Source organism: Crocodylus porosus, unplaced genomic scaffold (genome assembly GCF_001723895.1).
Source record: "Crocodylus porosus isolate Cpor-Errol unplaced genomic scaffold, CroPor_comp1, whole genome shotgun sequence".
Taxonomy (NCBI): Eukaryota; Metazoa; Chordata; order Crocodylia; family Crocodylidae; genus Crocodylus; species Crocodylus porosus.
Window position 1 is genome coordinate 226,799,386 of NW_017728886.1, and position 15,619 is coordinate 226,815,004.

Genomic DNA, 15,619 nt, shown 5'->3' on the forward strand with positions numbered 1-15,619 from the left:
GTCTGGGGGGCTTCGGGGGAGTGGGGGTGCAGCAGGCTTCACCTGCGCATCTCTCACCGCTCCAGAGCCTACCTGAGTCCTCCAGAGCCTACTTAAGGCCTTTTCTAAAAAGACTCAGTTTGGGTCAGTCTGTTCGTCCAGGGGACATCAGCCAACTCCATCCCTTCTAATCCTGTTTTTTATGACTGTCCTTTGAGCTGATGGTTAAAACCTGATATTGTCAGAAAGCGTACTATTCAAAACCTGTCAGCGTTCACCTCACCAGTCCAGCTGCATCTCCATATACAAGGGATGTGTTGATTAGAGGACAAGAGACATCATAAACATTCTAGAGCTTTATTAAGATATTATGTATGACATTTCTCTTTGTCCTTCACTATTCCAGAGACTGGCTGGGTGGAGAGGCACTTTTCCTCAATACCCCAGACCTACAGCATGGATCTGGAGCAGTGGGGAAAGTAGGGAGAGTACATTGCCCCTTGTTTCACACCATCAAAGGAGCAACAAGAGGCAATGTTTATTTTGCCCGGTGAAGTGGTGCAGTTGTGTCATGTCACATTGTCACAGCAGAATCTCTCCATTTGGCAATGTTTGTTTCTAGTCTACACTCTGTTAGCCCTGCAGCAGCAGTGAGATGGTAGGTGTCCAGACAGTTGGCTTCTAGCTATGCATGCTTACTGTGGAAAATGTATTCCGCTATTGTGGAGTAAAAGTGGGAATAAATGTTTGCCACCAAATAAAATGCAGTCTTTTCCAGAGAAAGTTTGATCTTAGATCTCCTCTGGATGATACTTTTGTCTTGTAGCGGCATTAGGAGCGTCTCTGTGCCTTCCTGCTGTGCCCAGAGTGATTGCCATATAACATTGGGCCAAATTCTCTTTCACGTACATCTCCTTGTGACAGACTGGCATTCTGTTTTCTTGCATTTGCTATCAACATTTGTAAGAGTCGGATGCACACTATCACAGAACCTGTGTTTGCATGGGACCAGTATTGTCCCTTGAGGCTCACAGATCTTCCTGTCTGAGTCTCTCATCTAGAGCTCCATTCACTATCTTGCTATTGCCACAGCTAGGAGAGTGAACTGCTAAAATAAGTCAGAGGAACCTCTGCATAGCCCATTGGAATGAGATATAAAGTGGTGCTTAGAAACTGACTTTTGAGGTCGTATTTTAGTTTCAGCTGTTGCCTATATTCTTCCCTAACTTCCCTTGCAATAGTGAGAGAACATGCAATACTCTCAGATAAACCCTATCTGAAATATTTAGAGCTATGTTTATTCATAGGGATGAGTAGTAACTATTCTAAAAGTCAGGTTATTTTATCAGAAAGTAGATAAGTCTGTCACACTATTCAACTAGTTAGCCTATCAGAAGTACCTCTTGTAGTCCAGCAGAGTTTACTGTGTTAGATTTTTGGATACTGGGGATCTATGAGACTGCAGCATGGAGCAGGCTGGTTATGTTCTTGAAGCACTATGCATTGGATCCAGTCCTAGATTTGGATGAACAAACGGTTTGACTGACACATCTGGTACTCCTCTTTCCTGCTATCCTGATGTGAACAATATTTGCCATTTCACGTGCAGTGCAGCTCATATTTACACACATTCAAAAATATTACTCCATCTGTAATAACTGATGTAGATGTCAGTCTGGATCTGCAACATAGCCTCCTTCTCCACTTCAGAGATACTTTGCAAACATGGGCTTTGAATTGGAACAGTCATGTTCCCTCCACCTTCCCTTCCTTTGGATGGGAGCTGGACACATGCCTGATCCTGACAGACATGCTTATTTGAGAATCAGATTGTGCACCTGTGATGCACATATGCAACTTGCAGTGGGGTTCACAGTGACTACGACTTTTTAGGATCTTCACAGTTGCTATAGGTTCACCGTTCAGTTCCAGACTCTTGTTTCCAGCCAGTTCTTAGACCTTGAATATAGGCAGGATTCTTAGAGCTTCCAAACTCTACTATGAATTCAAGAAATTTGAGAAGAGCTGGAGCTTTCAGGCTTCTGGTTTCCTAGCAGAGATCCTGGAACACGTGTTCCTGATCTCAGGCAGACTGCATGTGGGGGCTTTCAAGCAGCTCATCAGGTGAGCCTGTAGGAAACTAGGCAGCATTCCACCTCTGCTTTGAACTTTCAGTAAAACAAGTGTTTCTTCAAAATATTTTTTGAATAAGCATTTTCTTAAATTTCATCAGACAAGTCCTGATTCTCTGTAAGACTATCCATCTCAGAGCTTTTAGTGCTTACAGTCTTATCCCACAATCAACCTTTCCAACTTGTCAGGTTTCTAGATAACAGGATCTCTTGTTGCTTACTTTCTGTTGGATCAGATCTTTTTTCTTGCTTTTGCATGAGGTCTAACCAGCTTCCATTTAAACAAAAAACAAAAAACAACTTTTTTTCTACTGAAGATAATATTTACAGTTTGCCATCTTGTTTTTTTCCTTGTCCTTTTTTAATCCAAACTTCCACTTACTATTTGGGACTTCTGACCTTCACCACTGTCTCATGTATCATTTGTCTTTCTGTTTAGAAACAAAAAGTTTTGGCTTTGTATGTGGACTAGATTATTCTTTAGATCCCTTTCAACCTTGTGATTCTGTGATTATTCAGTAACTTCTTTGAAACTTGTGGGTTTTTTTCTGTTCTTTTTTTCCCCCTCATCCATTCCTTTTAGATTTGTTTCCAGAAATTATAAAGCAAAGTTTGGAATTGATGTTCATATTCTTTTGGTTTCTTGTTGCTTTTTTATTTTTTTTCTTACTAAAGTTATGGAACTAGAAATATTTTATGCTTTCATTTGTAATATTTTGGGTTTTCTTCTTTTAACCTTAGACTGTGTAGTTTAGAATGCTTTTCTAATCATAACCTGAAATGTTGTTTGATCTGCATCCCCGTAACGATCCAATATTTCTGGTGCCAAGATGCAGCAGAACCACTTGATCAGTATTTAGAAGAAGTATACCTGTTAAAATGTAACTGTCACACTTAATTTGATGATTTTCCCCCCCATAGACTATGGAAGGCTCCATGTTGACGATCAGTTTTGGAGACTGGATGGAGTTGCCGGGACTCAAATTTAAGGATTGGGCAGCTAGTAAACGGAGGTAAAGGCACCAGATTTCTTAAAGTGATAAATGTAGATGTGAACACTATATAAGTACAGGTTTGAGGGGTACTGTATAATTGTTCCAGAGCCAAATTCTATTCTACCTAGTATGTGCTTAGGTGAACTGAGATGCCTCAGTGTGATCCTATTCCATCTTGCTCAAGTCCCTGAAAAACTGTTACTACAACAGGTGAGGGTGTCCCTTTTTTCTCTCTTATTTTTTTTTTTTACTGCTCAGTGGGCACATCTTCATGTGTAGAAGACTAATTTTACTGTGCATTAGCACAGCTGGCAAAAACTATGCTAATGTGCAGATTTAGTCTAGCACATGTTAACAAGACTTAAGCATTCATCTGTGCTAATGCGCGGTAATGCCAATTACAGCATATAAAATTAGTGCCAGTTATTACATATATTAAATATAATGTGCTGTAATTATGGCACGTTAATGAATGTGTAGATTCACTCACTGTTAAGGGTAAGATGGCAGTGTGGTACAAACATAGATTAATGTATTTTCAGGGACTTGAACAAGATGGAATAAAATAGGTGCCCGAGTACATCTAGATACCTAATAGATGCGATAGGATGTGGCCCATGCTTATAGTGATGGTTCTGTTTCTTTGAGGGCACTAGCCAATGACATTTGTTGTTGCTAAAATAGAAAGATTCATCAAGTGACACTGACCAGTTTCCAATCATAAACATGTGGGTTATAAACTTGCTTTTGTTTGATCTTGTTCAAGGTCTTTGGCTGGTAGAAAGCTTCTACAGAGAACATATGATTTACTTGCTTTTTCACCTTCTTTTCTATTGTACTAATTACTTTTAAAAATGAAATTAATCCTTAGGTTTTTCTTTTAAACTCCTTTTCCCACAAGTTTTCAAATTGGAACCTGAAGGTCACTTTTAAAGTGAATCTGACAGTAGCTGTTTAAAACAAATATACTAGTTTCCCCATATAAAATTAGCCCACTGAGATATTTACAAAAGGCATTTTATAGGCCTTTCTGGAGCATCAGTAAATCTTGGGAGTCATTACATTGTGCTTATGAACCTCTTTCTTTAAAAATTAGCCTTAATGCAGTCTTAAACTGCAGCTATGATCTTGATCCTTCATGCAAAAGCCCTTTCTGTAGCACAGTGTAAGCATAATATGGAATAAATCTTACTAATAGTCATGTGGTAGTGATTATTACCATCAAATCAATGACATTCGTTTATAATGGTAATAAACCTTGTACCTGGTCACGTTTTGCTGGACCTGCTTCGGTGTGTAGCTGAGGCATGACATCAGCTTTGGTTGTGGCAGTTGAAGTAGCTTGAGTTTGATAGACTGAAAGGTCAGGGTCCAGAGGGAGAATTAATGAGGTGGAGATAGGTGAGATTTGAGTTGTGGTAGTTGAAATGCAAGTTGGGACAATTTTTTCTTTTTTTGGTAAAGGAAAATAAACCATGAATCTACTGTATTCCTTCCTTCAGTGACTTGATAGTCACAGGTAGGTCCCATTCTGGAATGAAAAAGTAAAAAGCAGAGGGAGTCCCACAGACTTTAGGACTCTCTGACTTCTGTGAGAGAAATTGTAGTGATAGATTATGCCTTTGCACTTTTGTCCTATAAATAATTGCTTGGACTTAATTTTAATCATCGTCTTAAACAGGATTTTACATACATTTACACCTATATAAATTATGCTGGTTATTTTTTCCTTTCAGAATTGGGGCTCTTGGATGAGGAAATAGTGACAAGTATTTACAAGGTGTATTTTTAAAAACTGTACTTGATTCTAATACAGTTCTACCCAGGGTCCGAGCCATAGCCAAAGCTGCTGCCTGACCCCTCTCCCCTGCCACCTCTGCACGTCCACATTTCCTCCTCTTCCACAAAGCCCCTTCTTCCCTCTTCCCTTGCTTGTGCTCATCATCCACTTCTGGCCAATGCTCTTTTTCTTAGGTACATGAATTTAAAAATGTTAGTTGCATAAAATATGTACACGTCGTAAGTTCTCAAGCTTGTTCTTCAGTAAATATCTTACCAGGATTCTCAGAGTAATAACATGAAATTTTAAAAGGGCATATGCCTATATCTTGGTAACCTACCCGAGACAGACAGGAAGTGCTTTTTGTCCATATGTTTACCAAAAAAAAGTCATGCACGTTGATAATGGCTACCATAATCTCTTGATTTATCATTTTGGATTTGTCTTAAAGTAGCGAAGTTCCTGAAACCATCTAAAAGGCATCTTACTAGTATCAATTATTATTTGCCTTTGAAACACAAAATACAGATTTCTAAAGTGGGTGCAGAACCTTAAGTTAAATCCAGAATGATAAAACAACCAAGTTTGAGGCTGGCCCTGGTGTCTAAATCAGGGGTGTCAAAATCACTTCCAGTGTGGGGCCAGATCCAGATGACAGGGCTCCTTTGCAGGCCAGATCCATACCAGGGGAAAGGGTGCCCTGCTTAAGTGTATACTTTATTCTCAACGATCAGGAAGTTTAAAACTGGCTTTGTGGAATACGTTCCATTAAAAATTGCTACAATATTTCTTCATTTATTGTGTTTATCAGCTTTACTTTGTGTGATAAATGCATCACGGGGGATATTTTCAGTGGGATTTGTTGACCTGTCTCCTTCGGATAGTTCTGAATTTCCTCTGTAGCATATCATACATAAATATTTAACACACAGCAATCCCAGACTACAGCAGGTTGATTGAGGAAGGACAGCTACCAACAACCAACCCAGAATTTTGCACAAGAGTAGCAGTAGACAGACACAATTTCATACATCAGCACTTGGGCAAGCTTGCTTTTACAAAGCAGATTTATGGTGGGTTATTCCAAAATAGAGGTTTTTTTTCAATAGGAGGGGTGTGCTTAACATGTTTGGGAATCTTACCCTATATCAGGGGTTGTCAGCTGGGGGTACGTGTACTCCCAGGGGTACATGACAAGGCCCTAGGGGGTACGCACAGGTGCGCGGGGATAGAGCGCTGCCACATGCTATCCTGCGCAGGTGCTGCCCACCCAGCCAGACAGGGGGTAGAGGAAGCTCACACACAGTGGATACCGCCACTCTGCATTTGGCCATGCTCCCCCCAGTCTGGCCACTGAGCGTACAATGATCTTAAAAGGTTGAAAACCCCTGGCCTGTATAATCAGACATGAGGAGAGCAGTTTTACAGTCTTCAAATTCCATGTAGTAAAACTTACTGTACTCAAGATAGTTATGTTATGAGTGAGGAACAGAGTCAATCCTGCTTAAATTTAAACCTACACAGACACTATTTCAAGTGTGATGTTCAGACCACCATTTATGGCTTAAATATTAATTGAACCTCTTTGATTTTCTTTCAGAAATATAAAGAGTGACAGAGTAATGCCAGAGGAAATAGCTTGTTATTACAAACAATACGTTAAGGTTATGGGTCTCCAGAAGAACTTCAGAGATAACACTTACATAACATCTGTATCAAGACTTTACCGAGAAAAGGATGAAGATGAATGCCAACTAAGTGAAAATATTTCAACTCAGCACTTGCAAGTGGAAGCAGAAGATGGACAGGAACCATTGATCAAAAAAAACTGGGAAGTCAGAGGTTATCATAGAGCAACAGATGGTTCACACGTACCATTCTGCCTCTTTGCTGAGAACGTGGCACTTGCAACTGGAACCTTTGATTGTCCTGGCCGACTCCTGGTTGAAGGAGAAGATTTTCCCTTTGTGCTTCATTCGATGTCTGACTTTGGAGCTGCCATCAGCAAGGGGAAACTACGTGGAAAAGTAGACCCAGTCTTAATTGTGGGTGCTGGACTTACAGCAGCTGATGCAATACTGTGTGCCTACAATAACAACATCCCTGTAATGCATGTGTTCCGCAGAAGGGTTACCGATTCAGGTCTAATTTTCAAACAACTACCTAAAAAGCTTTATCCTGAATACCATAAAGTCTACCATATGATGTGCACTCAGTTGCATTCTGCGGACTCTAATCTACATTCTGCTTATACCAGTTTCCCTGAGCACCATGTACTTTCCTTCAAGCCAGACATGAAATGTGTCCTTCAGAGTGCCTCTGGATTGAAGAAAATCTTAAAGTTCTCAATAGCTTTAGTTCTGATAGGTTCTCACCCTAATCTTTTCTTTCTAAAGGACCAAGGGCAGTGCATAGGTCATAATTCAAACCAACCAGTCACATGCAAGGGTAATCCTATTGAGATTGATCCATATACTTATGAGTGCACTAAAGAAACCAATCTCTTTGCATTGGGCCCTTTGGTTGGAGACAATTTTGTACGTTTTTTAAAAGGAGGGGCACTGGGCATTACACGATGTTTGGCAATAAGACAAAAGAAGAAACATCAACTAATTGTTGAAGGTGGTGGTGGTGATGGGGTGCCCTAAATCAAGCAGTGATATAAAACTTTTGTAGATGGAATCACAGGCATACTCTGACAAGCAACTCATTGAAAGCTAAAGCCATTAGCAGCCCCACTTTTGTGATGTAATACAAGTGTGGAGAACTTGTATACCTAGTAGAGGATGCTGATGCTACAGTACTTTATCCTTTTGAAAAGACAAAAATTTGGTCTGCTTTCTTAATTGATCTGTATGCAACTGGAATTACTACCAGATAAACAGCAAATGAGACTAATGTACGTTGACTTGCCTGTAGTCTTTTGCTCACATAAGTACAAACTTATTCTCTGGAAACAGAGCATCTGGGCTGGGAGCTGCTTTTTATTGTAGTGTCAAAACCTCAACAAAAAGTATTCCCATCTTGAAACTATAGATCTAAACCAAGCTGGAGAGGTTTTTTGCTCTTATTTAATATAAATGGTTCGTGGTCTCAAAGTAAATATGAAACAATTCATTTGGAACAAAGATTTTTATTTTGCCGCAGTAATAGTTTATATACCTTTCTTGAGCATTAAGCAAATTACTTTTTACAGTAAACAGGATTTCTACAAACAAAAACATTTGACTTGAGAATTATAAACCATATCGATCTTAATTCAGCACTGGAATAAAAGAGCAAGCATTCCTTTAATCTTAAATGCATGATTTGACAATTCATTAATGTTTGTCAAGGGTATGCCCACACTTCCTGAAGTGCAGAAAGGCCATAACATAGGGATTTCAGAGATCTGTTCTTTGTTAAAGTGATACATAATTTTCCAAGAATACTCTGGTTGACAGTAAAACGAAGTGCTGATGTAAGTGCTCTTGCTAGTGTGTCAGGAGAATAAATGCCCAACGTTTTGTTACAAAAAAAAGTGTGGTTGAAAAGGCAGTACACAAAGTGATTACAGAACTTGTAAACCACCTTCTTACCTTGCAGCTAAGGAAGACTGAATGGGAACTCTTATCTAGTGGAGATGGTGGCAGATACTCCCCCATCACCTTGTGTCCAGTATTGGCTCCTGTTTCTCTTTCTCAAGCAATGCATAGTTAAAACCAGGATGTTTTTAGGCATTAGATGTCCATTTTAAATACCACATTTTAAAATTACCTATATGAAATAATAAACCTGGAGAAAACTGCTTTAAAACCATTCTTCACCTGACAAAGTTGCTAACTCAAGTTTTTGGGAGGTATAATCTAAGTTTCACGACTTACGACAGACTCCACTCGTCACCTTCACATATGCCTTTTGATAAATAAACCAATGTAAACACTCTCTACTGGTGTTCATTATAGCTGGGATAAGCAGTAGATCAGTGGTTACTTGCCTAATCATGACTGTTATCATTCAGAATACTGACTGAATAAGCCTTAGTTTATCCATCACCAGACACTTTAATTCACATCTAGCATGGTGAAGGTGTTCCCCAGTTCAGTCTGTTGCATTTTTTCATAAATGTATTGTATTTTCTAAATGGAACACACAGCTGTTTGGATTAGAGAGACCATTTTTCATTATTAAAATGAAGCTGTATAACTCAGCAAAATGATGATCACTTCAGTGGATGAATTATAAGAACCTGAACCAGATACAAAGAGACCCCAACTACCTTAAGGTTATGGAGGTTGTGTAGTGGAAAATATACATATTCTGCTGTTTCAGCAACATGACTTTTGATAATTGCATTAATATTCATACTTGTAATGCCTGATCTGTCTGTGCCTCCTAAAAACACCTATGCGTCTTAATAAAGTTTTTCAGGATCTGGACCTTTTATTGAAAGGGGAAAAATTAAATATTGGGGCACACAAGTGTTTAAAACCACAACAAAAAATATTCCCATCTTGAAATTACAGATCTAAGCCTATAATTTAATTGAAAGCTAAAGACATCATTCTGAGAACAGGCTAATTTAGTTTAAAACCTAAACTAAGTCAGTTTGATGTTAACTATGTCAGTGAAACAAGTGGATGGGTTTTTTTTGTTTGTTTGTTTGTTTTTTAAATGATGCCCACGTGGCTTGAATTTTAGCCATGTCTCGGATCATTATTAGTTACATAAGTCATTTTCATACTTGGAAAATGGAGGGATATGACTAGTTTCAGTTATGCTAGCATCTACTTTGACATAACCAAGCATGGAATAGAGACTAATATTTTTTCATTTTAGTAGAGGACTTGGGGGTTTTTGGTTCTGGTTCTACTATGTAAACCTTATGTATTAGTTACACATTAAATCTTTTGTTAGAAAATCTGATTGTGCTTTTAACCAGTTTGGAATATTTTTACATGGTAAAGTCTACAATTTTGTTGATGCTCCTAACCATAAATGTTGGTAAGTCACAGCATAACATTGCAGCTATAAAAAAACATTCCCATCCTTTGTGCTTTTTACTTTTCAGTTTTAAATGAAGCAAGGGGATTAATTTGTTCAGGAAAACAAAGCTGCATCCTGAACTGTTGTATCTATTTAGACACTGTGAAATATACTATGGTGACAAAAGTTTATTGTACCAGTTCTTATTCGGGTATTTATGATAGTATCCATTATTGTTGCTTTGGTGCGCCTTGGAGTTAATGATTTTCCTTCTACCCCTGCTGTTACTCCTTTGCATAAAACTAAACTGTGATGGAAAGTCAGTAGATTGAACTGGTATTTTTTTTTAGTCTACATGTTTAGAATTTGAAGAATAACTATTAGCTAGCCAGTATGTAAGTACGCCTTTTTACTGACTGATACAGTACTGAGGAATCTTCCTTTTTTATTGGGAACTGCCAGGTTTTGTACTTGTAACTGGCCTTTAACTACACAAAAACATGCAATTTGTGCAAATTGTTTTTTCAGAAGGACTTTTTAAAAATTGATATTTGAATTACTGTTAACTAGTGTAGCATTAACCTGAGTTAATTATTAACAACCAGTTCATGTAACTATGAATTATGTAGATCAGATTTCTGAAAGGGAAACAGTCTCTACTTCATCCCTTTCCCCCACAACATGAGTGATACTTCATTCAGTAGACTGTTTAATAATTTAGAGTTAAAAAATGTAGGTGGTGAGGTAAACCGGTGCCGCTGACATGTAGACGTAGAGGAGAATAACTGCCTTGCTAGCTTTAACAATTCTATTTTAACTGTAAGTTTTTTACATGTTGTACTAACATGTTAATCAGATATTTGCATTTTATAGCAGACTAACAAATATATTTTTATATTTGTCTTGGGTTCAGGAATAGGTTGTAATCCAAAGCACTACTGAACATATCACCTGGGTAAACTTACTGCTAAGAGAATTCTACAAAATTGTGCGTCTCTTCAGTTATCTCTAGCTTGAGAATTGCCACAGCAGACTTGACCAGTGGTCCATTCAGTAGATGACTATTTGACAGGGACCTAATTGTGCAATATTAAATATGAGAAAGAGAGATGTCTTTTAGATCCTAGTACGTATGTTGGCTTTTGACTTGAACCCTGGGGACTGACAGGCTACTAAGTTTTTTATTCTAGTGATTAAGCTACAGAAGCATTCATTCTTATAAAAAGGTGTCATTTTTCTTTGAATTCTGCCAAGGTATTTCCCTGACTTAAGTACCTTAAGGCACTGGGGGCTGAATTCACAAATGGATTTAGGCGTCCTTCCCCATAGTGGAAATCACAGCCCCAAGCTAGAAACCCAGGCTTCCCCATACATTGTATTAAGAGAGTTAGGAGTCTTAGAAAAGGATTTGCAAAAGCCAGCAAGCTGAATGGAAAGCTGCCTAAACTAGCTTGTACAAAAATGCCGAGATATTGAGTCCCTGCCTCAAAGGTAGTTGGGTACCAGACTTGACTTAGGATTCTGAACAGTAAAACTTCTGGAGTTGGGCAATGCTAATTCAAGCAAGAGTTTGAATCCAGGTCTCTCACATCCCAGAAGAGTACCCTTGCCAGCAGTCTAGTCGGTCTACTGGAGAAACTGCCTTTGCTGATGAAATTGCATTATTTTGTATACACAAATAGCTATTAGATGAAGAATTCTGCTTCTCTCACCTTCCAGATAAGTACACTAGCCCCTGGGCCAGTACAGTTCAGTAGTGTTGGAATTTGTGCGTGCATATCCACATGCACAACTTGGGGCCTTCACTGACAAACTCAAATGCCTTGGGACTCCAAGTGCCTATAAAGTTAGCAGCAGAGCAAGGGTTTTTAAGAACCTCACTATACATGTGTTGGACTTGAGTACCTGCCCTCTTGTGGAATTAGCCACAAGGTTTTAAGATGAGTATATGTTGCATAATTTTAAAAAATCTTTACCGATGAAGATGCATGCTATTTTCTAGACTAGTAGTAGCTAGCAACCTCCCCAAAACAGTTTGTGCAAACTTGTTTATTGAAATAGAGCATACTACCCAGAGCAGGAGAAGAAAGGAGCTAGATCTAGCAGGAGCCAGCTTTAAAACAGGTAAACTGAATTCCTGTGTTATGGAATGAATGAATAAATAGTTAATGCAAAGGAAGGGGCTTAATATTTTTTCCTCAGTACCTTTACTGAAGGCAAGTAAAGAGCAGCAAGAAGTGCTAAAGGAAGGGGGAGCTCTGTGAAAGATTCATTGCAAAGTTGTAGAGACTCCACTTCAAACAAATCCTTATAGCCCTTGTTGGCAGCAGCAAAAATAGAAAATGGGTCATCCTCTTGTTTTGGCATCTTCTTCCCTGCCTACTCCCCCCACAGGGCTGAAGTGGTCTGCATGGTACCATATTCCTTTATGAATGAGCCTGAGAGGCCTTTGGTTACTGGAAGCCCTCATTTGTCTAAAAAGGGGAGTCTGTTATTAAAAAAAAGATGTAGAAGACTATTTTGAGAGAATATGGTGCTGAAGAAATTATCTGTGCTACTTAGTTTTAATTATAGAGTCCCCATGACAGGTAAGACACACTGCTTTCTTTCTTGTGGATGTTTATAAATTTGTGATGACAAAAGGAAACATGGTAACAGGACTGACAGCATTGACTTTTGGAATAAATCTGAGATGTCTCGAGCACTTTTTCCTGAAAAAGAAAAGTGTCTTTCTTAAGTGGTATATATACTATTTGATGCTCTTAAACCAAAATAATGGCAACTAATGTGCTTTGACAGAAAAAAGGCCCGATAACATCATGGGGTACTAAAAAGTACGGTTCCCTTAAGGGGTTTGGTAAGTTTTTCAGGCGTTATTACATAGTGATTGACAGATGACAAAAATTGGAGAGACTTTGGGGGAAGTCAGGGAAGATGGAGATCGTTATTTACCTTGCTATATTTAAAAACAAGCAAGAGGACAGCAGAAAACCTCAGATCAGCCAGGAGTGGGTTAGTTCAAGAGTAGAAGTAGATTTGGATCATCAACATGAAGATGGTGATTGAAGCTTAAGGGTTAAAACCACAGAGACGGAGGGAGGGCAAGACAGCTTTTGAGTGGAGTGTCAGAGGATTCACCAAATGGATCATAGAGCAGAGAGGGGTCAGAGCAATGGGAGATGGTAATGACAAAAGCCACCAGGAAGTGAATAAAAGTGGAGCAGAGGTCCTTATTTGTCCAGGTCAAGATTAGTAGAATGGAGGGGAAGAAATGGACTGGAGGAAGTAAAGAATGGAGGTGCTAATGAACATCACAATGCATATCATTTGGTTTGGGATTTCAGAGATGGGATATGATTGGAAAGGCAGCTGAAGGTAAGGGCAAGGTTTAAAGAGCAGGGATACTACAAATGGTCATTGTGAAGGGAGACCAGAAAGGTTGTAGGGGGCTATGGAGGTAAAAGGAAGGACTAGAAAAGGACAAGAAACTTCATCGTTAGGAAGGTGGAGGGATCTTATTAACTTCATTTTAAAAAGTCAGCATCTTGCATCAACATGGGAAAAATATAAAAAAACAAGTTGGAAGCAATGAAAAGGTAGCTTGGATTATAGCTCTGAGATTAAGTGTATTGTATTCATGAACAACTAACACACTGCCCCTTTTTAAGAGGGAAACTTAGCTACTGCTTCTTGCTCTGTGTGCTCAGCTGAGTTGCTGAATGCAGTGTGTATCTGAAGTCTGGTTAATAAAAGGTCTATTTTGTTTACCATATCCGTGTGGATCTCCCTTCCTCTGAGCACCCTATAAAACAAGACTAATGCATCGTGTCAGATTTATCTTACAAGAAGTGAACTGGGGCTTTCATACTGAATAATGCCAGAAATGTGCTGCCTGTGAAGTTAGAAACTAAAAGCATTCTGGAGAACTAAATTAGGTTGAAGGAAAAAGTAAATCCTATCATTGCAGGACCTGGGACAGAGCATCTGTGGACACAGGATGCTGTCCATTTTCAAAACTATTAAGCAAGAGGCAGGAGCATCAGCAATGCATGGTTCTCCACAGGCAAAGATGCTGAAGCAGGCAGTCTTTATGAAAACTCAAAAGCAACCTCTCTGGATTTTTTCTTATTTTCCAAGAAAATCATGTCCATACAAAGACGTTTCCTCTTGGAGAAATCAGGGACCTATTGATGGATGAAAAACAGTAGGAAGGCCAGGCACATACAGCATTAAAAAAGAAGCGTGTAGCAGAAATATAACAGGTTTGGAGTACACGTAGATTGTATTCTGCATAAAAGGAAAGGCTAGCACTACAAGAAGTATTCATGAAATGCTCCAGATTAAATTACTGTGTGTTTTACACACCCAATGTCCCAGATGTTCTTAAAATATTATGGTCACTCTCACTATAGCTCATGCTATTAGAAAACATCATCTCAGAGCTGAGGAGTTTAAAACAGCAAACTTTTGGTTACAATGCAAAAGGAAGAGTTGTGTATACTTACAGGTACTTCAATAGCAGTAAGAGCTTTAAAATAAATATCCACAGAATTCAGAATTGCCTTGGGGGCTCTAGTAAACTGTATTCCCTGGTTATAAACACAAGAAAAGTCTAACACATACCATAACAGTAAGATTACCTGAATCAGTAAAACCAGCAGGATATGGATGATACCTACTGTGGACATGGTGAGAGTGCAATATGGACAAAAAAAAAAGTTTAAGTTTTTATGCAATATAATGTGCCACAGGAACGCTACTAATTGCAGAAATAGATTGAAAATAAGCAAGAGAGGTTTTTGGTCCTATATTAGAAATGAGGCATCAGACCTAATCTAAGCAAACTGAAAGCAAGAAACCCATTAGAAGACTCCATCTCCCCAAAAGTAATGGAGAATGTGCTGTGTATATTTATACACCAAAGTGACCAAAAAACATATTGTTTCTATGGGCTGTAAGAGTGAAGAAAACCAACAACTGGTACTGAGCTAGCAAATCGGGACAAGATTCTCCAAACCATGAAGGAAAACCTCAGCATCAAAACAAAGTTAAATTACAAATATAATGGGGATTAGCACAACAGGTAGACACTTCACAAGCAGCAGCTCCAACAGCACAGCAGCAGATTGCAAGTATTCACACCAGCACAAAAACAAAATTACTCAAGTAGAACAAGATTTATTTGCCACATTGCTAGATATCAAAAGTTTCATCAGCACATATGGCCACAAAACACCACCTGACCTGAGCACCACAAGTGCTCAAACAGCCATGCCAGTGGTTCTGCTGTGACACCAGCCAATTCCTTCAGTACTCTTGGATGCAGCTCATCCGGGCCTGCTGACATGAACACATCCAGTCCATCCAAGTGACTCTGCACCAAGTCAGCATTGACAGTTGGTGGGTTGGTGTCCCTCTGATGCCCATCTAAGGACCCATTAGGTGACTTATCTTGAGCCCTGTTCAGGAACACCAGGGCAAGAAACTCATTGAATAGCTCAGCCTTGTGCCCCATCTGTCATTAATTGCTCCTCCTTGTTCAGTAGGGGTCCAGTGCTGCCCTATGCCTTCCTTTTACTCCCTACATACCTAAAACAAGATTTTTTGTTGTCCTTAATTTGTGTTGCCAGCCTCCGCTGTGTAGCTGCTTTGGCTTTTCTAACTGCCTCCCTGCAAGTGTGGGCCAAGTAGGTATACACCTTGGTATCTTCCCCCTGCTTCCACTGCCTATATGGTTACTTTTTCGCCCTTAGGCACCCCTGGATTTC

General features: G+C 39.2%; 1 protein-coding gene and 1 long non-coding RNA gene across 2 annotated transcripts in view; one reads left to right on the top strand and one right to left on the bottom strand.

Moving 5' to 3' along the window:
• The window catches only part of OSGIN2 (oxidative stress induced growth inhibitor family member 2), a 37,902-nt gene extending 28,386 nt beyond the window's left edge, over positions 1–9,516 (top strand). Inside the window, exons 5-6 of the mRNA XM_019550256.1 lie at positions 3,033–3,124; positions 6,487–9,516. Coding sequence (XP_019405801.1) covers positions 3,033–3,124; positions 6,487–7,534 — 1,140 coding nt within the window. The 3' untranslated portion in view covers positions 7,535–9,516. The remainder of the gene's footprint in view (positions 1–3,032; positions 3,125–6,486) is intronic.
• LOC109320256 lies at positions 1,029–15,140 on the bottom strand. The gene is made up of 4 exons (XR_002103761.1): positions 13,042–15,140; positions 7,491–7,495; positions 3,252–3,259; positions 1,029–1,042 (listed from the first exon to the last, which is right to left on the bottom strand). It is a non-coding gene; the product is annotated as an uncharacterized LOC109320256 (long non-coding RNA).
• Between the last annotated feature and the right edge of the window lie 479 nt (positions 15,141–15,619).